The sequence below is a fragment of the Caretta caretta genome, chromosome 4, assembly GCF_965140235.1.
Source record: "Caretta caretta isolate rCarCar2 chromosome 4, rCarCar1.hap1, whole genome shotgun sequence".
In the NCBI taxonomy this organism is placed as follows: Eukaryota; Metazoa; Chordata; order Testudines; family Cheloniidae; genus Caretta; species Caretta caretta.
Genome location: NC_134209.1, coordinates 151,234,337 through 151,256,930, shown reverse-complemented (window position 1 = coordinate 151,256,930; position 22,594 = coordinate 151,234,337). Strand labels below are relative to the sequence as shown.

Here is a 22,594-nt window from a genome sequence, read left to right as displayed (position 1 = left end):
CAGCCAGCATGTTCAGCTCACGTTTTTGAACTCTTGTAATTGACACTGGTTATTTTATGTGGGGGACACAGCTGTGGGTGGCAGTTCAGGCCAAACGGTAAGAAAACCAGACTTGCTCTCAGAGTTCTCCCCCCAGCTGAGGAAGACAGACAATCCTTGGTGGGGATTCATGACGCAGAAGAATCAAAAGAACATTCTGCAAGGGACAGGTGGACAACAGCAGAGTCAGGAGATGTCACTGTAATCAATGGACAGGGATCCAGTGGAGATGGTTAATATCAGCACTAACAGCACTGCATTGCTGGGTTTCCCAGGCAATAGGTGACTGCAGAAGCATGCTGAACAAGAAGCTCGAAGCCATCTTCTCCAAGATCCTTCCTGCCCCCTGAGTGAAGGAAGCCAGAAGCTAGGGGAGAAAAGGCTGCATAGATAAGGTGATCTCCGTTGCAGCAGAAAGGCAGCTAGTTCCCTCAGGGACAGGCCAGTTAAAGTAGGCAGGATGGGGGTTAAACTAACAAAAAATAGGAAGGTCACAAGAGGGAAGGTGGAGCACTCATTTAGCACAAAATCAAGATGTTGAGATGAAAATTCATCAAGGAACCCAAGGAGCTGAAGAGAAGAAATTAGGCTAGGAGCTTGGGTAACAAACAAGAGAAAGTGGAATTGCTCGTTTATTAGCATAAAGTTGGCATCACTTAAACTTGGTGAGAGGACTCCCATGAGTGGAATGTTAAAATCACTGGTTAGAACTGGTATAGGATTGAGTCGGCAAAAGGGCAGGGGGAGGGCACTCTGTGTCAAAACTGGCATTACCTCTCTCCAAGTCACTGATAACTTGGAAGAAAATGATCTTGAATGCTTATGGGTCAACGCCCTAACAGGAAAAGCACAAGATGGGGGATTAAATGGGATCTTCTAGACACACCAAATCACACTAGGGAACAGGCTGACTGGCTCCTTACACACGTATCTACAATGTGTAGGGGGAAAGCTGCATGATCATGTGGGACTTCAGTTTGAGTGAAGTATGCTGGTAGCCTCCCACTACCAGTCCTAAAACATCCTTGGGATTTCTAAACAGTAATTTCCTAACCCAGCAAGTGTTGTATCCAACACAGGGGAATTCTATATTCAGTCTCAGCTTGAGGTATAAAGATGAACTGAGCCCAGAACTAGAAGAAATTATGGTAATTTAGGTACAAGAGTTCATGACTTGATCACATTTATAATTTGAAAGCAGAATAAAGTCCAGATTAGTAATATATACTCAATGCTTGAAAGGGGCCCATTTCACAAAGCTGAAAATTATTATGAGCTAAAATATCTAAGGAAAAAAGAGTGATAATGGAGAATGTTTAAGAACACTTTCCTGAAAAGCCACAAAATTGAGACACACAAAAAAAATGATCTTGTTTAGAGGGAAAGTGAAGGCAACTATAAAAAATAATAAATACAAAATGTAACAAATGGAAGAAAGTGGAAGTTGGTAGTAATGAATATAAATTAGAAGCTAGAAATGGCAGAAAATTGATAGGGGAAGCAAAGGGACACAAGGAAAAAAATCTGTGGCCAGCAGAATTAAGGACAATCAGGAGTTTTTAACATATATTAGGAACAAAATGAATCCTAACACAGGTGTAGATGGAAATGGTAGAATTATCAATAATAATGCCAAAAAGGCAGAAGTGTTGAATAAATATCTATTCTGGATTTGCAAAAACAGATGTTGTATCATACAGTAACTCTTTCCATTCTGTGAGCATCTCAGGAGCATATTAAGCAGCAGCAGCAGCAGTTATTTTTAAATCAGCAGGTCCAGATAACTTGCATCCAAGCATTTTAGAAGAGCTGGCTGAGGAGTTCAGTGGACTTTTAATGCTGATTTTCAGTAAGTTTTAAAACATTAGGGAAGTTCCAGAAGACTGGCAGAAAACTAATGCTGTGCTGATATTTAAAAAGGGTCAACAGGATGATCTGGGTAATAAAAGACCTGTCTGTCTGATACTGATCCTGGTCAAGATAATGGAGCAGCTGATATGGGACTCTGTTGATAAACAATTAAAGGAGGGTGATATAATTAATGCCAATCAACATGAGTTAATGGAAAACCAATCCTGTCAAACTAACTTGATACCTTTTTGTATTGAGATTACAAGGGTGGTTGATGAAGGTAACCGTGGTCAGGGATATAAAATTATGCTAGACAGCTGACTTGGTACTACCCAACAGGTTCCTTAGAGAACTAGAATAATAGAAAATGAACATGGCACACATTAAATGGATTAAAACCTGGCTAATTAATAGGTCTCAAAATGTAACTGTATCAGAGAATCATCATTGAATGGGTGCATTTCTAATGGGGTCCTACAGGGATCGCTTCTTGGCCCTACTCTATTAAACATTATCAATGACCTGGAAGGAAACAAAATCATCACTGGTAAAGATGGCAGATGACAAAAAGCGGGGAGTGGTGATTCGTGAAGAGGGTGGGGCACTGACACAGAACCATCTGGATCGCTTGGTAAGCTAGGCCCAAGCAAACAATATGTTTTAATACAGCTAAATGCAGATGTATTCATCTACAACCAAAGAATGCAGGCCATTTTTACATGATGGGAGACTCTATCCTGGGAAGCAGGGACTCTGAGGAAGGTTTGGGGTCATGGTGAATAACCAGCAATTTCCCAGTGTGATGCTAAAGGGGCTAATCCGAACCTCGGATATACAAACTGGAATCTTGAGGAGCAGAGAGGTTATTTGACCTCCGTATCTGGCACTGGTGCAGCCACGCTTGGAATCCTGGGCCCAGTTCTGGGGTCCACAATTAAAGGGTGTTGATACATTGGGGAGGGCTCAGAGAAGAGCCACGAGAATGACTAAAAGATTAGAAAACCTACCCTATCGTGATAGACGCAAGGAGCTCAATCAGTTTAGCTTTACAAATAGAAGGTTATGGGGTGATACTTCCAATCGCTAAGGACCTACACAGGGAACAAATACTTGACAATGGGCTCTTCAATCTAGCAGAGAAAGGTCTAACATGGTCCAGGGGCTGGATGTTGAAGCTAGACAGACTAGAAATAAGGCATACATTTTTAAAGGCAGGAGTAATTAACCATTGCAACAATACCAAGGGTTGCGGTAGATTCTCCATCACTGGCGATTTTTAAATCAATATGGAATTTTTTTCAAAAGGTCTATTCTAGGGATCATTGTGGGGCTGGTCTCTGGCCTGTGCTGTACTGGAGGCCAGCCTAGATGCTCACAATGGATCCTTCTGGCCTTGGAATCTAGGAATCTTCCCTTTCCTTCCGCACAGCAGAAACCACCCGCCACAGCTCTAGGCACTGGGCAGACAGGTAATGCTTCCTCCGGGAGCACGGCTTGGCGCTGCTGTTTATTCAGCGGTTTCCTCTGGCCCCCTGTTTTGCAAATGGAAGAAATGGATAAAGAAAACAGGGCAGGTTTTTCTCATTCATCTTCCTGGGATGGTGAACTGCCAGCAGAGTTGAAGCTTTTCCAGTTCTTATATAGAAAGGAGGTGCAACAGCTCTCTTCTCTTAATTGGTTGTACCGTATTTGAATTAAATGTGTCCCCAACAACCCCCAGACTTGAGAAAAGATCATTTCCCCTTGCAGTAGATCAGGACTTACTTGGTACTGGGGACATCATCTAGCTGCCTAAAGACACAAAAACAGAATTTTTAACAGTGTTCTTCCCCCCTCCCCCCATTTTAAAAATATAAAACTTCCCTTTAGCCACTGTAAGGCAAAGAAAACCCATTTTCTTCCCTTTCCAGATCACCTTTAAAATCCAGACCTGCCCAGGGTCCGTTTCTGTTAGGGACCCAGGACGCGGAGGGACGACTTCCTAGTCAGACTTCCTGCTTGAGCCTGCTCTAGCGAACACCCATGTGGTTGTGATAGGGCCACAACTCCGGCCCCCCTGAGCGCAAAGATCAGTGTTTAAGACCCAGAAAATGCATCCACGACCGGGCTCAGGAGGCGCAACCGTGATAAACAGGAAATCCCAACAAGTCGCTGCAGCCGCTCGCTTTCCCTTCCCAACGGCCCGGCGTTGATGTCGACAGGCCTGCAGGGAACTAGCCTCACTGCATCCACAGCTGGATTTGCACAAGTGGCCCCCCAGAACAGACTTCCTAAAGCTGCACCCCAGGAAGTAGGTCACCCATTCTGCAGACGAGCTTTGAGCCGAGCACCTGAAAGGCATGGAAGCACAGGGGTGACTTTAAGCATGTGACTTCAGTGGGACCCCGTGTGAAGTACTTGGCGGAATTAAGGCCTCTGGGCGTAATGCCACCTCTGTCCTGGTGAGGGTGCACAGTGCCGGCACTCCCGCGACTCCTGCAGTGTGGCTCTTCCCTCCAGCGAGCCTCCCCAGCTCTCAGCATCTCCTCGTTCTTAAAATAATTGCAACCCTTACCTTGATCATCATTAAGCAAATTATGAGTAATACTCAGGGCTGGTGTGGGGGGCTCCAGCAAAGCTAAGTTACATGCTTCAGCCCAAGCCCTGCTGTGTGTGGGGTGGGGTGGGGTGGGGGGGAAGGGAGACACTGAAGCCCAAGCCCTGCAGTGCGGGGAGAGAACAGAGGGACTGAAGCATCTAACTTCGCTATGGCGGGCCCCCGGGGAATTGCCCTGTGCGCCGCTCCCTAATGCCGGCCCTGCAGTTGTGATGCCCCTAAACCCAGCCCTCCCCCGATTAAGTAACCACCTGCTTTACCGAGCAGTGGGGGCCGGGGGGGAGATTAGGGAAACAGGCCCGTGGCAGCGTGCTGCTGAAAAGCCAGCGGATAGGATAGAGTGGGCAGACACGACATCCTGCTGCTGGTGTGTCGAGTCACAGCAGCCACGTTTGGAAATCCCCACCAGGCTGTAACAATGTTCAGAGAACTCTGAACGCTCTGCTTGAATCTGCAAGGCCCAGGTGCAGGTCCACAGACACTGGGCGGGGCCGTGGCGATCAGACCCACGAACTCCCCCATGGACAGCGCAAGCCTCAACCACATGAGCCAACAGGGAAAGGCCCAGGTACCCCTCAGAACTTGTTACACACAACAGGAGAACGGCCAGACTGGGTCAGACCAAAGGTCCATCTAGCCCCATCTCCTGTCTTCCGACAGTGGCCGACACCAGGTGCCCCTGTGGGAATGAACAGAACAGGGAATCATCAAGTGATCCATCCCCTGTTGCTCATTCCCAGCTTCTGGCAAACAGAGGCTAGTGACACCATCCCTGCCCAGCCTGGCTAATAGCCATAGATGGACCTATCCTCCATGAACTTATCTAGGTCTTTTTTGAACCCTGTTAGAGTCTTGGCCTTCACAACATCCTCTGGCAAAGAGTTCCACAGGTTGACTGTGCGTTGTGTGAAGAAATACTTCCTTTCGTGTTTTAAACCTGCTGCCTATTCATTTAATTTGGTGACCCCTAGTTCCTGTGTTATGAGGAGTAAATAACACTTCCTTATTTACTTGCTCTACACCAGTCATGATTTTATAGACTTCAGTCATATCCCCCCTTAGTCACCTCAAACTGAAAGGTGCCAGTCTTATTAATTGCTCCTCCTAGGGAAGCCGTTCCATACCCCTAATCCCTTTTCTGAACCTTTTCCAATTCTAATATATCTTTTTTGAGATGGGGCAACCACATCTGCACGCAGTATTCGAGATGTGGGCGTACCATGGATTTATATAGAGGCAATAGACTATTTTGCCTACCCCTTTCCTAATGATTCCCAACATTCTGCTTGCTTTTTTGACAGCCGCTGCACATTGAGTGGATGTTTTCAGAGAACTCTCCACAATGCCTCCAAGGTCTCTTTCTTGCGTGGTAGCAACTAATTTAGACCCCGTCATTTTATACATATAGTTGGGATTATGCTTTCCAATGTGCATTACTTTACATTTATTAACACTGAATTACGGGTGTCTTTTCCATAACGAGGACTTGTGAAAGAACAAGTTGACACAAGGCATCCTACTGGGATCTTGATGTTTGTGGGAGTTGCCCATGGATTAGGAGCTTACCCGGCCCTTAGAAAGATCTATGAACTGCACTGCACAACTCCAAAAAGATTTATTTTTAATAATGCGTATCTTAAAAATGTACAGCACGTCATCAGAAAGTGTTTTCAAAAGTCAGAAAGAAGCCAGAGCAAGGTGGTGGTGGGGAATTGAGAACTCAACCAGTGATACAAAAGAAGTTTGACCTGTATGCCCACCCTTACCACTCCCGCACAGTCACGTGGACATTAATCTCTCATGGCAGTGGAATCCACGCTGACCCAGAAGACTGGGCTGTTCCAAAGGGCAGCTGGGATTTGAACATTTTTGTTCCCGTGCCACAGTCCATTCATAGCTAGATGCGTAGCAAGGCGTGCGCTCTGGCTCCAGATAATGGAAAAACCCCTTTTAGATGGGGCAACAGAAAGTAGGCACTAAAGGCAACGGTTGTACCCAAGAACAGGAGGACACAACACAACCAGGCCCAATCCTGCCACTATGTAGCAATATTCATACAGGTACCTGCAGACTTCAGTAAGACTCCAGTTTGAGCCACTTCCGATCCTGGATGAAGTTTACAAGGGAGTTTAGTGCTGGTTGAAGGCGTCAGCCCGACAGCCACGGAGATTGGATCTCTCAGTTTAATCCCAAAGCAGGTCCCATACAGAGAGCAACAATGCCATGTGCTTCAACTATGCCGTAAGGGGTAGTCATGCTCCATGGATCCTTCTTCTAAGATTGTCAACAGGCGCGATGGGGTTTGCCAGGTCAGTGGGAACCAGCCTGAGAACCTCACTCACTTCACACAGGCCAGTGGGCAGCTCTCTGATGTCATTAAATTTCCAGCCCAGGTGAGATCTGAAAGGACTCCAGAATCCCCATTGCCAATCTACTGAAAAAGTTCCAAGGGACGATATAAAAAGCTGCAGCAGGGAGAGGAGATTAAAAACCTGGTCGCACTCTGAAGCTGGGTGTTTGTGGCCTGTGTTGTACATGGACAAAGCAGAGAACCCCAGTCTACTTCACCAAGGCCAGATGTAGTAAAAAAAGCAAGCGTCAGCCTAGGCAACCTCACTGAGAGACAGCTGGGTCCACCTGGCGCGGAGGTTGCGGACCTTGGTTCCCAGAAGGAGGAAGCCACCAACCTCCCAGAAGATGGTTTAAAACCCAAAAGAGGCTGGGGCTCTGCTTTGGGGAAGCTGAAGCCTGGATCCTGGCCTCCTGCTGCAAGAGGAGATGGCTCCGGCTTGGCACAGAGGAGAGGGAAGCTGTGAGCGTGTCTGTTACAAATGGAGCTGGGCCTGCGGTTTACCAGCTCATGTGAAAATTCCTGGTATCTGCTTCTAGAGAGAGCTTGATCCTGCAGGCCCTCCGTCAGCCCAAGGACAAGGTGGTGGGCAATGCCTCCTAAAAGCTGCTCCCTCACCTTTATGCTGAAGGTTCCCCAGCCTTCCATATGGCCCCAGCAAGTCCATCTGACAGCTCACAGGGGACTTGCTCTTCCCACTCCTCCAGACTAGTCTGAGGCTGGAAATCCCTTCCTGTTACAGGAGGTTCCTGTGTTTCCCAGACCATGTGTCTAACCGTGGCTTGGAGGGCTTCAGAAGAGACATCAACTCCTGCAACCCAGGATGCTTTTAATCTCTAAATACCTGGATGCCTAAATTCTGAGGGGACCGTACCACTGCTGAGACACTCCCCCAAGCCCAATGGTTAAATCCCGAACCATGGGACCATTCAAAAACACTGGCTGACAATATGGGCAGAGTGTCCTGCTCCCAGCTGGTTCCCACAGGTGTCCTGGAGTCTCTGGTTTGTTTGCCAACAATTCTCATCAGCTCAAAGCATTCGTTATCAAAAGCCAAATTTGCCTCCACACCCACCGAGCATCTCACATGGCAAGAGGCAAATTGTGGGGCACAAGTCAGGACATCAAGCCAGGCCCTTCCTGTCCGGGGAAGGTGATGACCAGCAGCCCCAATGCTTCTCTCAAGCCAGGGAAGCATTCTCATGAGACACTCGGGCATGCCCAGGGAGCAGACAGACCACACGCCAAATAGCCAGGGCCTGATCTTACAAGCTGCTGAGTATCTTCTTCTAAGGGGAGCACTGCACCGTGCAGGATGGGGCCCATAAGGAGCGCACCAGACGTGGATGGATCGTTCTCCTCTCCAAGGAGGGTTTGCCATGTGAGCTGGAACACAACTCCCCATAGAGCCGTTCAGCAGCATGCTGGGGAGTGGGGAGCATTTTAGTTCCCTTTGGGTTTGTTTTTCGTTTACGCCAAAAGGTGGGTCACTTTGCCTAGTGATTTGTAAACAGCAGATGCTGGAGGTTTCAGAGGGGCAGCCTGCAGCACTGAATAAGCCCAAGAACAGAAACAAAAAGCCAAGGCGAATGGACATTCTGTAGAAGGAGCCATTTCCCCAGTGGTCGCTTGGCCTCTTGCCGATCTGATCTCCCTGGCTTGAGAACTTCCACCAACAAGAAAAGCAGGCCGGACTTCTCTCCTGGTCTGCAGAGAGTTACCCAGTCTAGGGGTCGGTGCACGCAAAGGAAGGGCGTTTGTTGTGCTTCCAGAGGAAAGCTGGGAAATCCAGCAAGCTGGAAGGATTTGAGTCGCAGCCTCATTACGCTTCAGCTTTTCTGAAATCCCTGCTGAATGGAAATATGAAGCGTACCCAATCCGGATCCTTCCCTAAGCCCCACCCTTCCCCACAGCATTTCCTGGCATGCTGTGGATGGGAAGGAGAGCAGGAAACCTGCTTTCAAAAATGGCCTCTGCTAGCTGGTTTGAAGCACACACCTGGACTTGGCTGTCGATGGAGTAGCAGTCACAAGATAAGCCCGCAGGGCTCCGAGTCCCAGAAAGCCGCCTGCCCAAACAAGAGATGCTATAAAGGAAAAACAAAAAGGTACCCGATAAGCTTATAGAGCAAGATTTCCCTGCATCGCGGCGACTCCATTCACGTGCCGAGTTCAACTCTAGCCTGGATCCTATCCCACCCCCCTCTCCCACTCCAAAAGCCAGGGACACAGTCTGTTCAAAGTTTGCCTGAAGGTTCAGTACTTCACTCCAGGAACAAACTCCTTGGCGTCGGGGTTCAAGTTGCTTTTGCTCTGAAATGGAGAAAAGGGAGATGGATCATTCCTCTCACCGTGCATTTCTCTCCACCTCACCCCCCTCTCCTCCTCTCTACCCAGAGATCTGGCTACTTAAGATGCCATGTAATGGGAACTGATGCAGAGCATCTCCCCTGCCCCCAGTCTGTGCTGCAGGATGATAACACCCACAGGCCCCTGCAAGGCCCCACAATCAGCAGTGTTTTCCAGATCAGGAAATCCCAGTACAGATCATCTCAGATGCCTGGGGTTACCCAAGTGATGGGCATAGCTCATTGGTATGACAACCAGCCACCCCGCCTCCTGCAGACCCAGGGGAAGCCCTGCAGAACGTAACCCCTCAGACATACCAAGCTGGGATGGTTACTCCTGGCCTGTGGGACCGTCATGGAAGGAAATGGGGACTCATCAACCCTGAGGGGGGTGTATCCTCACCATACAGTGCATGCGAATCCCACCAGTGCTAGTGAGGATTACACAATGGCTCAGTAAACCCCACCAGCGAGAAGTGCTCTGCCCTCATTGGTGCTCCCCACCCTGAGACAGGGCCCTGCTGAGGGTAGGGGAATCCCCAGGGACCACTACCGCACGCAACCTGCTCCCAGATCTTTACCAAAATATCCTCTGAACTGCAACTGTCGCCCACCGAGAGGCCATTCAGCTGCTGCTGCAGCTGCCCGATGCCCTGGGGCAGGTCGCGTGATGGAATGAACCAGTCCTGGTCCTCTTCATCCAGCATCTCCTGGAAACAGCGGTCGAGGAAGTCCTGCTCCTGCAGCTCCTCCTCCACCTGGCCGGGAAGGGGAAAGAACCATCAGGGCTGAGGGTCGCACGCCACCTGCCTGAGTGCACCCAGCATGCTCAGCACAGTATGTGCTCCCGGGGGGGGGGGGGGGGGGGGGTCGTCAGACGAGATGATCACAGTGGTCCCTTCTGGCCTGGAAATCTATGAATGAGAGTACATCTCCCCATGCCCTGGAGAAAAGCTGTGGGATGGACACTTTAGGAACATACGTGTGGCAAAGCCATGCCACGCTGAGACATGCTTTTACCATACCAGAGCCACGGTTTAATCCTGGACTAAGATCTGGCCGTGCCAGAGGCAGGTTCTTAATACCTTTGAAAATTAAACTTGGGGGCTTACGTAGCTGGCCTGAAAGTGACTGGCCCAAAGCCCACCCAACAGGTGGGTGATAGAGCCAGAAACAGAACCCGGGAGTCCTGCCTCCGAGGTGGCTAGGCAAAGCCATGTGTAAACATGGCTCTTAGGGTGCACCGACCGTGTCAGAGGGACCGTGAACGGCAAGCAGCAGTCAGTTCAGACTACACGCCCCACCTAAACTTGCCAGCATGGCACTCCCTGCCACGGTGCACATGTTCAAGCAGAGCTTGCTCATCGCATGCGTCGAATTGGGCATCCAAGCCAATTAGAGGACTGTGACAGTGGAGGTTAGGGTGTAATGTGGATGGGGCTCAAAGCAGGAACCCCAACCTTTGCAAGGCATTAGCCCTGGGAAGGCAATAGGATTCTACAGCTCTGCCTTCAATTGCTTGTTTGCTTCAGTCTGCACCGGCCTATTATTAACACGCACCACAGCATTACAACACTGCAAGACGGAGCGTTTTGGACAATTACTGTAGAAAGCTGGGAGGTAGTGTGCTCTAGTGGCAAGAGTAGCTGCCAAGGAGCCAGGACTCCTGGGTTCCATCTTTGGCTCTGCCACCAACCTGTCGGGTGGACTTTGGTCAAGTCACAGGTTTCAAAGCTGGGGACCTAAGCAGCTGGCCTGAGTCTCAAAAGGCACTAAGGACCCGCAGCTCAGTGGAGTATAGGCTGCCGCTCCTGTCTTCTATCTGTGCTTCAGTGAAGTCCACATGGACCACTCATGGGACCAGTGGCTCTTCACGAGAACGAGGGCCCAACTGGCTCATGACGACCCTGTGGGCGACACCTGGGAGCACTCGAGTGCTCCAAGTGGCAGCCCTGTAGCTAATTGGCAATGGAGCAGCTGAGCTAGATAGAGGCTGCTCAAGCTGTATAAAGAGGGGCACAAAGGATCTCTCTAGAGAGGCCCAGCAGCTGCTGCAGGCTGGAAGGAGCCCACAGGAGACAGAGCAGGCCTCTGTGAATGAGGGCTCAGAGTGCAGGGTGAGACCCAGAGAGAACTGCCAGGGTCCCCCAGTGGCAGGCGGTCAGCATGAGGTGCCGGAGAGCAGTGCTCTTTGCAGCTTCGCACCTGGACACAAGGGGCACACTACGGGTGGAGGGTACACTACCTTTCAGGCCCCTTTCTGTCTCTAGCGCAGCTCAGCTCCAGGGTTCAGTGGAACATTAGATTTGCACAGAAGTGACAAAACCCACTGCAGAAGTAGCTCAGCCTGTCACTTTTGGTGTCATCCCACAGGGCAGCTCAGATAAACATTCCCACTCTGTGTGCAGGGAATAAGAAGTGAGACTCTTGGAGTTTGCTCTGGGAGCGGTCCATCAAAGAACACATAATCACTTGTTAAACCACACCAGCAGTGTGTTTATGCCGACACGTGGTGGCAGGCTACTCCTACGGAGCGCACACTGGAGAAGAGGGAACTCCTCCACTGGGGCTCAAGCTCTCCAACACAGCCAGATGGTGGAGGTTCACTGGAGGTCTAGAGCGGAGATCCACCAGTCACAGCAGGAATTGAGGACAAAAAAACGTAACTGCAGATATTCAAAATCAGGAGGTAGAAGGATTGAAACACAGAGGATGTTTTCAGAGAACTATCCACCATGACTCCAAGGTCTCTTTCTTGAGTGGAAACAGCTAATTTAGACCCCATCATTTTATATGTATAGTTGGAGTTATGTTTTCCAAGGTGCATTACTTTCCATTTATCACCACTGAATTTCACCTGCCACTTGGTAGCCCAACCACCCAGTTTTGGGAGATCCCTTTGCTACTCTTCACTGTCAGCTTTGGACTTAACTATCTTAAGTAATTTTGTAATATCAGCAAATTTTGCCAGCTCACAGTTTACACCCCTTTTTCCAGATCATACTGGGTTTTCTGTTTTCCCAGCCTCTCTGATCACCCCCACCCTCCTGGTCAGGGGGTCGGTAGTATATTCCTACTGCTATGTTCTTATTGTTTAAGCATGGAATTTCTATCCTTAGAGATTCCATGGTACAGTTTGATTTATTTAAGATTTTTACTGTATTTGACTCTGATTTCATAGAATCATAGAATATCAGGGTTGGAAGGGACCCCAGAAGGTCATCTAGTCCAACCCCCTGCTCAAAGCACGACCAATTCCCAGTTAAATCATCCCAGCCAGGGCTTTGTCAAGCATGACCTTAAAAACCTCTAAGGAAGGAGATTCTACCACCTCCCTAGGTAACGCATTCCAGTGTTTCACCACCCTCTTAGTGAAAAAGTTTTTCCTAATATCCAATCTAAACCTCCCACACTGCAGCTTGAGACCATTACTCCTCGTTCTGTCATCTGCTACCATTGAGAACAGTCTAGAGCCATCCTCTTTGGAACCCCCTTTCAGGTAGTTGAAAGCAGCTATCAAATCCCCCCTCATTCTTCTCTTCGGCAGGCTAAACAATCCCAGCTCCCTCAGCCTCTCCTCATAACTCATGTGTTCCAGTCCCCTAATCATTTTTGTTGCCCTTCGCTGGACTCTCTCCAATTTATCCACATCCTTCTTGAAGTGTGGGGCCCAAAACTGGACACAGTACTCCAGATGAGGCCTCACCAATGTCGAATAGAGGGGAACGATCACGTCCCTCGATCTGCTCGCTATGCCCCTACTTATACATCCCAAAATGCCATTGGCCTTCTTGGCAACAAGGGCACACTGCTGACTCATATCCAGCTTCTCGTCCACTGTCACCCCTAGGTCCTTTTCCGCAGAACTGCTGCCTAGCCATTCGGTCCCTAGTCTGTAGCTGTGCATTGGGTTCTTCCGTCCTAAGTGCAGGACCCTGCACTTATCCTTATTGAACCTCATCAGATTTCTTTTGGCCCAATCCTCCAATTTGTCTAGGTCCTTCTGTATCCTATCCCTCCCCTCCAGCGTATCTACCACTCCTCCCAGTTTAGTATCATCCGCAAATTTGCTGAGAGTGCAATCCACACCATCCTCCAGATCATTTATGAAGATATTGAACAAAACCGGCCCCAGGACCGACCCTTGGGGTACTCCACTTGATACCGGCTGCCAACTAGACATGGAGCCATTGATCACTACCCGTTGAGCCCGACAAGCTAGCCAGCTTTCTACCCACCTTGTAGTGCATTCATCCAGCCCATACTTCCTTAACTTGCTGACAAGAATACTGTGGGAGACCGTGTCAAAAGCTTTGCTAAAGTCAAGAAACAATACATCCACTGCTTTCCCTTCATCCACAGAACCAGTAATCTCATCATAAAAGGCGATTAGATTAGTCAGGCATGACCTTCCCTTGGTGAATCCATGCTGGCTGTTCCTGATCACTTTCCTCTCATGCAAGTGCTTCAGGATTGATTCTTTGAGGACCTGCTCCATGATTTTTCCAGGGACTGAAGTGAGGCTGACTGGCCTGTAGTTCCCAGGATCCTCCTTCTTCCCTTTTTTAAAGATTGGCACTACATTAGCCTTTTTCCAGTCATCCGGGACTTCCCCGGTTCACCACGAGTTTTCAAAGATAATGGCCAATGGCTCTGCAATCACAGCCGCCAATTCCTTCAGCACTCTCGGATGCAACTCGTCCGGCCCCATGGACTTGTGCACGTCCAGCTTTTCTAAATAGTCCCTAACCACCTCTATCTCCACAGAGGGCTGGCCATCTCTTCCCCATTTTGTGATGCCCAGCGCAGCAGTCTGGGAGCTGACCTTGTTAGTGAAAACAGAGGCAAAAAAAGCATTGAGTACATTAGCTTTTTCCACATCCTCTGTCACTAGGTTGCCTCCCTCATTCAGTAAGGGGCCCTTTCTTTCACATACAATGCCACTCCCGCACCAGCACGACCTACTCTGTTATTCCTATATATTTTGTACTTTGGTATGACTGTGTCCCATTGATTACCACTGTTTCACCAAGTTTCTGTGATGCCTATTATATCAATATCCTCATTTAACACCAAGCACTCAAGTTCACCTGTCTTAATATTTAATCTTATTACATTTGTATACAAGCACTTATAAATTTGTCAATACTTAGTTGTCTGCCTTGATGTGATATAAGTGAGTGGGACTCTTTTTTGGTCTGACTGTTTTTCTTCAGCTCCTACCTTATCAACTTCTATCCTCCCTCTTTACTAGGATGTAGTACTTCCCACCCCAAAGGAAGTCCATGTCCAAACTGCATGCTCCTCTGTACCTGTTGGCTTTCCCCTAGCCCTTAGTTTAAAGACTCCTCAATGACCTTTTCAATTTTACATGCCAGCAACTTGGTTCCATTTTGGTTTAGGTGGAGCCCATCCTTCCTGTGTAAGCTCCCCCTTTCCCAAAAGGCCCCCCAGTTCCTAATAAACCTAAAACCCTCCTCCCTACACCAATGTCTCTCATCCATGCAGTGAGATACTGCAGTTCTACTCTAGAACTGGAAGCATTTCAGAGACTGCTACCATGGAGGTCCTGGACTTTCATCTCTTACCTAGCAGCCTAAATTTAGCCTCCCATGACCTCTCTACCACCTTTCCCTATGTCATGGATACCTACGTGTATCATAAGAATGGCCCTACTGGGTCAGACTAAAGGTCCATCTAGCCCAGTATCTTGTCTTCCGACAGCGGCCAATGCCAGGTGCCCCAGAGGGAATAAACAGAACAGGGAATCATCAAGTGATCCATCCCGTCGCTCATTCCCAGCTTCTGGCAAACAGAGGCTAGGGACACCATCTCTGCCCATCCTGGCTAATAGCCATTGATGGACCTATCCTCCATGAATTTACCTAGTTCTTTTTTTAACCCTGTTATGGTCTTGGCCATGACAAGTGGCTCCTCCCCAGCACCGCACACAAGTATGTTTAGATGTCTTAAGAGGTCTGCAACCTTCACACCTGGCAGGCAATTCACCACTTGGTTCTCCTGGCCTTCACAAACCCAGCTATCTATGTTTCTAATATCCAAAGCCTTCATGACTATTACCTGTCTCTTCCCAATAACTGGAGTCCCCTCCTCTGGAGGGATATCCTCAATGCGAGGACACGGTGACACCATCTGAAAGGAGGGTCCCAACTATGAGATTGTTTTCCTCCATTCCAGCTTAATGTTCTCCTTCTGAGACGTTCATCCTTCTCAACAGCCCAGCGGTTGTCAGAGTGGGGATGGGGCTGCTCTGCCATGTCCCTAAAAGTCTCCTCTGTGCACCTCACTGTCTCCCATCGCTCCTCCAGTTCAGCCACTCTGGTCTCCAGAGCCCATAGTTGGTCTCTGAAGGCCAGGAGCTACCTGCACTGAATGCACACGTATGCCACAATCGCGCATGCAGCATTCAGCGCAATAAACCGGATATCCTCCCCTGCCCGCACTCTGCTGCTGGACTTCTGCCGGCATTCTTTTTACTCTTGTAGGATTTTTTTGTTTTTGTTCTTCAGTAGGGGTGAGAAGTGATATCGGTCTAAGTTTAGAGAATGTTTGCCTCTCGCACACACACACACCCCCTCAAACTCCTGCGCAAAAGTCTCCTGTTTGCTAGCTCCTCTGGTTGCTTAGGAGCTGGTTTCTTAAACCCCTCTTCTCCCTGAGCAGCCCCATCCCCGGCAAGGGATCCTAAACAGATCAGGGATCTAAGGACAGAAGGCTAGAGCCTCCTTAGGAGCTCTCAGCCTTAGGTAGCAGGCCCCCACGCTCAGCACACAGTCCCCTCAAGCAGACCACACTCCAGCGAGGCACAGCAAGCGAGCAACAGAATCCCTCTGCTCTGCTCCACACCACAGCTTGCATCTTCTCCTGCCGTCCACCCATACATGGAAAGGCTTCGTGGTCCCAGTACTCCTGGCTCCCCACCCCCAATCGAATCCCTCCTAAAGACTTGCTGCTTCCACATGGCCCAAAGGGACTAACCACCCCCAGTCAGCCAGAGGCCTTCTCCATCACAACGCTGCATCACAGAACAAGGCATCGGAAGTGCCACCTTCCTTCCACCTCCCAGTGCATCTTGTCTTATCTGACTAAGCCCTTCAGGGCAGGCACTGTGGTTTTTGGCTCGCATAGCCATCAGGGCATAAGCAATGCATTCAAAACGCCCAATAGCCCATTTCACAGATGGATAAACTGAGCCATAGCAAGAGAGCGCGTCCTGCCCATGATCACATAGGACACTGGTGACAGAGCTGGGATACTGTGTGTTCTGTTCCCAGCTCTTAGTCCCATGCCTTAAACACAAAGCCACCCTTACTTCTGCACCACCACTGGAGGGGGGAGTCTGACCCGGCCCTGGGAGCGGCCCGTGCAGGGGAAGAGGAAGTCCCATCCCTCCGCAGCCCAGCCAGGACTAGCAGCTAGAGCCCGGCGCAGGGTCGGCGCCCCCGGCCAAGGCATCCCCAGCCCTGCTCCTCCCCAGCACTCAGGGGTTATAGGGGCCTTGGGCTGGCTGTATGTCGATGGGTAAGCACAGCACCTCTCTGTCCACGGTGCCCTGGGCAGTCATCCACGTCGCTCACCCACAAGGCTGGCCCTGCCCCTCCCCAAAAGTGAGGATACCTCCCCAGACCAGGCCACCCTTACTTCTGCGCTGCTGCTGGCGGCGGCTCTGCCTTCAGAGCTGGGTGCCCAGCCAGCAGCCACCGCTCTCCGGCTGCCCAGCTCTGAAGGCAGCGCAGAAAGAAGGGTGGCAATACCGCATCCCCCCCAATAGCCAGATTTCACGGAGGAGATCAGATTTCACAGGCCATTGTGTGTTTTTCACGGCCGTGAATTTGTAGGGCCCTACTTATAACCTACTGCACCAAGCAGGCAATTCATCAGGGAAGCAAATGTGCCACAGGGTCTTTAGCTGGACTCCAGCCACACCCTAGCTACTTCAGAGCCACATGGCCAATTTAGTTACAAAGTTCTTCTTAAAAAGCCTCAGGCTATTCCCCATCCAACAGAGGCTTGGCAAAGATTATGAAGGCAGGGGGAAGCGCTCACCTCTCTGCCCCAGTAGAAACCCTGACTCATTGCAGGCCACAGGGGAGCAGGGTCTGCTGTGTCCGGAAAGAGCCATTCCTTGACCTTGCAATCGCAATAGCATTTAGCAAGCCCTTGTGAAACTGCAAGCCAGAGGCCTGCGTTGGAAGCATCTGTCAGGAGACAGAGCCAAGCCCAGCCTAAGCCTGGAGCAAAAAAAAAAAACCAACCCAACACTTCAATATGTGATCTGGCCTGAAATCCTACAGACCAGCTCCTCCTGTCAGCTCAGGACTGAGATAAGTTTCCCCACAGTACAGGGCCCTTCAACTGTAACAGCTGATCAGAGACTTCTCTGATCTGAAGGTTATTCTACAGCAGGGGTAGGCAACCTACGGCACGCGTGCCAAAGGCGGCACGCTAGCTGATTTTCAGTGGCACTTACGCTGCCCGGGGGGCTCTGCATTTTAATTTAATTTTAAATGAAGCTTCTTAAACATTTTAAAAACCTTATTTACTTGACATACAATAGTTTAGTTATATATTAACGACTTATAGAAAGAGACCTTCTAAAAATGTTAAAATGTATGACTGGCACGTGAAACCTTAAATTAGCGTGAATAAACGAAGACTCGGCACACCACTTCTGAAAGGTTGTTGACCCCTGTTCTACAGCAATGCAGGCTAAAACCAAGCCTCCGCATTAGCCTTGTAAGCCAACTCTGGGACACCTCCCCTGGGGGCAGGTCATTCCCTAGCTGTCTCCTAAGGGTTTCTAGCAGCTTACTCTGCAACATCTAGTGGTACAGGCCCCTAGAGTCAGGATACAGAACTAGGTAGGTCCTGGTCTAACAGGGTCTGGCCATCCCTATATTGCTGTATTCTGCAAGAAGTTTATTGCAGATTGTCTGACGAATGTTAACTTAGACTTATTTCAGCAGTGACTGATTGCCACAGAGCTCCCCCAGTGTGCACAGGACTGGCATCTGCTGCTGCAGCTGTCTGATAGATGAATATCATCAGATCCAGATTAGTCCCCCAAATCAGCTGGTTAAACAACTGGACTGCACAGAGGCTGCGAAAGAGGGCAGTGTGGGCTCCCTCCAGGTCCTTGAGACTAGTGAGGAGAAACAGAGGTGAGGAGAAACAATGAGGAGGAGGAGGAGGTTCCATGATTGCCAAACTCCCCGCTCCCAAACGAGCTGACTCTACTCCAGTACATCCCACCTCATGCATTTTTATTCCTAGAGCAGCCTTCTTGCTTCCTCTTTCCTGTCATTTAAATACCCATCAGTGTAACCCTGCCACCCCACGCCTGCTGGTTGCTTTATGCAGGCGCTCAGAGCCTTCCTTGCACGTCAAGCCCCGCTCTGGATCCCACCCTCCTGAGGATGCGCAGATGAATGCACGGTACTGGGTCTCAGACTGGCCACAGTAGGTAGAACCCCGCCTTAACCCAGTCTGAGCTACAGATCCAGGCAGGAGCATGGCCCCCGAAGGCTGAGCCAACTGCACCTCCAGCTACCGCGCAGATTCATTCAGGGCTTTGCATTTTTGCTGTGGATACTGGAACGATGCAGCTGAGCTGTGGAACAGACACACAGTCGAGTTGGTCATGGAGATGCCAGTGCTTTCTCCCGAGCTACACAGGGGGGTTGGTTGCCTGGTGGGAGGGAGACACTCATGGAGTACAGTACTTCACCTTGCTGGGAGCAACGGTGCTGGGCACACTTGGGCACCCTTGCAGGTGCTTACGTGTAGAGGCGGGGGGGGGGGGGGGGTATTACAAGGAAACCAGCAAAACCTGGGGCTGACAACGCCCAGATGTGCAAGGGAATAGCCACACTAGCAGAATCCGTACCTGTAGCCAGCAGATGTCCTGGTGCTAAGCCAGGAGTGTAGACAGGGCTCGCACGATTACACTATCCGGTCAGGACAGTCTGAGCTCGGAGACTCACAGGCTCTAAGGGGATCGCTGTTAATCCTAGCCTGCCCTCCCGCGTGACACATTCATTCCTGTATGAACTGGAGCGGATTTTTTAGAAAATCATCCAATCCTGATTTAAAGATTGCCAGCGATGGAGAATCCACCATCCACCATGGGAAGTTGTTCCGGTGGTTAACTGCCCTCACTGTTAAAAATGTGCCTTATTTGAGTGGCTCTTAAAATCTCCTTCGCACCTTCCCCCAAGCATTACAACTCCACCGACTCCCCTCACTGCTTGTTCTAGCTTCCTCCGGTATCGAACCTGCGTTTTCTCCATTACAACCAGAGCCCATTGCTTCCTGTTCTTCCCCCTGTGATGTGCAGGCTCTCTGGGTCAGGAGCCTTCCTTCCGTGGGAAAAGGCCCATTGCTGGAACAAATAAGGGAGGAGCATGGCAAGGAGCCTGGGGGCTTGTGAAGACACCCAGACACTTCTCTGTTTGGCTAGCACTGTGCGGAGGAAACAAACACTCCAGAAAACTGGCAGGGAACAGGGAGAAAGTGAATCTGGGAAGGATTCAACTCCAAGTCTAGGGACAAGTCACCCAGTTGGGACTGGCCACAAGTCAGGTCTGTCTTGTCGCTGCCTGGACCTCCAACCCCCACAGGGATTGAGGAGGGTGGGGGGAAGGGGATGGTCTCTTAACACAGCCTTTTGAAGGGATGAAACTATCAGTGGGAAACAGAGCCAAGCCCAACTCAGGCTAATTCCACTCACTGCAGTGGCATGACCCACAGTGATGGGCTGAGAGTTACCTCTGCCTCGGATGACATAGGTTCCCATCTCTATGGTTCACCTGAGTCTGTGACCCAATCCAGTGCTGTCCCCCTGGGGGGCTCTCCCCGACAAGCATCAGGATTAGAAACCGTTCAGCGAAACCTCAGACTGTCCCGAAAAAGCTGGCTGAGCTTCTTATGCCCCTGGGACCGGTTTCTACTCTCCACGGGTGCATCAAGCCCCCTGCAGGCTGGAATACACACTCCCAGGGACAGAAGCCTGACCTCGCCATCGTCAAGGCTGTAACGCAGATGGTCCCATCTAAAATGGGCAACACCTGGCAGCTCTGCAAATCCTGGTCCCTCCCTGTGCCTTGAGGTGCTCCTGCAATACAAGTTATATGGTCTGGCTGCCATAATCCCACGCATGCACCTCCCGTCCAGTTTAGATCATTGGGATAGCTCCAGATTCAAAGCCTGTCTAGTCGAAGAGCTGAGGCTGGCAAAGCAGGCGAATGCAGGAAGGCACAGACTGGTTTCCCTTTGCAATCTCACTGAAGAGTCCCAAGCAATTGGACCCCATTCCACAGTCAAACAGATCCCCAGCATTCACCCTGGAGTTTCATTCCTCACCCCATGACTCCTATCTATTGCCCCTTAGCACCCCCCATCCACCTCCATCCATAGTATGCTCCCTTCAGGGGAAAAAAGACAAACTGAATTCAATATAACACGGCTTATGAGCGCTTCCATGGGGCTTCCAGCAGCTGAGCACTTTGCAAACATTCTCTCTAATTAGTCTAACACAGTCCCGCCCGTGCAGCTGCTCGTGGGCGGCAGCTGTGTCTAGTTGCAATTTTAAAACAAAACAAAAAAAACACGTGAACCATAGTTCAGTAACGACTGTTGCATAATTGGCGTGACAGGACTACGGCTCTGCGCCGAAGGGTTAATGTGAGCCCTGGAGGCTGGGGTTTGCTCCCATGGGAACAAGCTTAAACATTCCCAGATGGAGATTTTCTGCTGAGAACATTAAAGACTGAGGAAGTTCCCCTTTTGGGGTATTGGGGGAGGGGAGGGAAGCATGGCCTCCATCCAATCGCTCCTGCCCTCAGCTGGAACAATCCCCCACCACACAGGTACACTGAGGATACCGAGTGAGTGGGGAACTTCAGGAAAGCAGCAGGCCTTTGTCCGCTCTCTCCAGCAGGAAAGTTTCAGGTTTCCTGCCCATAGCAGGCGCTTGCTCAGCCAATGGAACGGCCAGTGGCAGGCGAGCTCATTCCCCACCCAGCTCAAGCAGAGTCTAAGTTTCCTCCAGCTAGAGGCGTGTGCTGTTCCCTTCTGCAGAGCTCCGGCAAGCTTTCCCCTGCCACATCGCACAGGCTTGGCAGCGGGACGAAATCTATGCGAGGCCAGGGGAGAAGCAAGGGGATAAGACTGTGTGTTGGGAATGGGGAGACTGCCTAAAAACCAAGCCCTGCAGTGCTCCCACCTCATCATCATCCAAGTCACAAGCTTCGAAGCAACATGTTACAAGCTTCTCATGGGACAGGAGAGTCACGCAAAGTTTGGATCATCATTTATCAAGTATTTTGCAGACCATTAACTCTCTCCTACCACGGTTTCCTCTGCTCAGATGCCATTTGCTCAAATTCAGAGCAAACAGCTTCTAAGGTTATTGCAGCAACACTGTGACCCTCTCCAGTCCACCTATTGGCAAGCACCTCCCGCTCAAGTCATTAACCCCTTCCCTATGCACGATGCTGTTGGAAGTGACCTGTGATTTGGGGCACGTCCATTTTTGGATGCCCAACTCAGGCCTGATTTTTCCAAACTGGGCAGGCAGGAACTGACTTGCTTAAAATTCAGAGCAAAGTCTGGGGGAAGGGCATGTCCTTTCTGTCACCGTGGCCAGATGTTATTGGAGGATGGGAGGGTGGGGAGAACAGGAGCAGGTTGTCCCTCCTCCACTCGTCCCCCGGCCCGTTTGCACACCCAGTTGGAAGTGTGATTTGGTTCAGGAATGAGGGCTGCAGAGAGATATGGAGCCAGCTGCCTCCCTCTCACCTGTCTGTTGAAATCCTCTTCATTCTCCATCCACATGTACTCTGCGAAAGGGTTGTTCTCCTTCTCATCGTGCCCGTTTACAACCTGCTCGTCTTTGGATTTCGTGTTGGACGTCGTCGTATTGGCAATGTTGGAACCATTCATCATTACTGGTTCTGTGGGGAGGGGAAAACAGGGAGCATCAGAAGGAGGGAAGCGACAGACCACGAATAGAATCGTAGAATATCAGGGTTGGAAGGGACCTCAGGAGGTCATCTAGTCCAACTCCCTGCTCAAAGAGGGACCAATCCCCAACTAAATCATCCCAGCCAGGGATTTGTCAAGCCTGACCTTAAAAACCTTTAAGGAAGGAGATTCCACCACCTCCCTAGGTAACCCATTCCAGGGCTTGACCACCATCCTAGTGAAAAAGTTTTTCCTAATATCCAACCTAAACTTCCCCCACTGCAACTTGAAACCACTGCTCCTCGTTCTGCCACCACCGAGAACAGTCTAGATCCATCCTCTTTGGAACCCCCTTTCAGGGAGTTCAGGACTTCCACACCATCGCATGACTCAACCCCAGAGCAAGAAAGGAGGTACGTGTGCCGTG

General features: G+C 50.1%; 1 protein-coding gene across 2 annotated transcripts in view; it reads right to left on the bottom strand.

Annotated features, from left to right (window-relative positions):
• Positions 1–6,090: 6,090 nt before the first annotated feature.
• Positions 6,091–22,594, bottom strand: part of PAIP2B (poly(A) binding protein interacting protein 2B) — a 42,054-nt gene continuing 25,550 nt past the window's right edge. For both annotated transcript variants that reach the window (XM_048846479.2, XM_048846478.1), the window contains 3 exons: positions 22,003–22,157; positions 9,765–9,941; positions 6,091–9,148 (listed from right to left, as the gene is read on the bottom strand). In XM_048846479.2, coding sequence (XP_048702436.1) covers positions 9,092–9,148; positions 9,765–9,941; positions 22,003–22,149 — 381 coding nt within the window. In that variant the 5' untranslated portion in view covers positions 22,150–22,157 and the 3' untranslated portion in view covers positions 6,091–9,091. The remainder of the gene's footprint in view (positions 9,149–9,764; positions 9,942–22,002; positions 22,158–22,594) is intronic.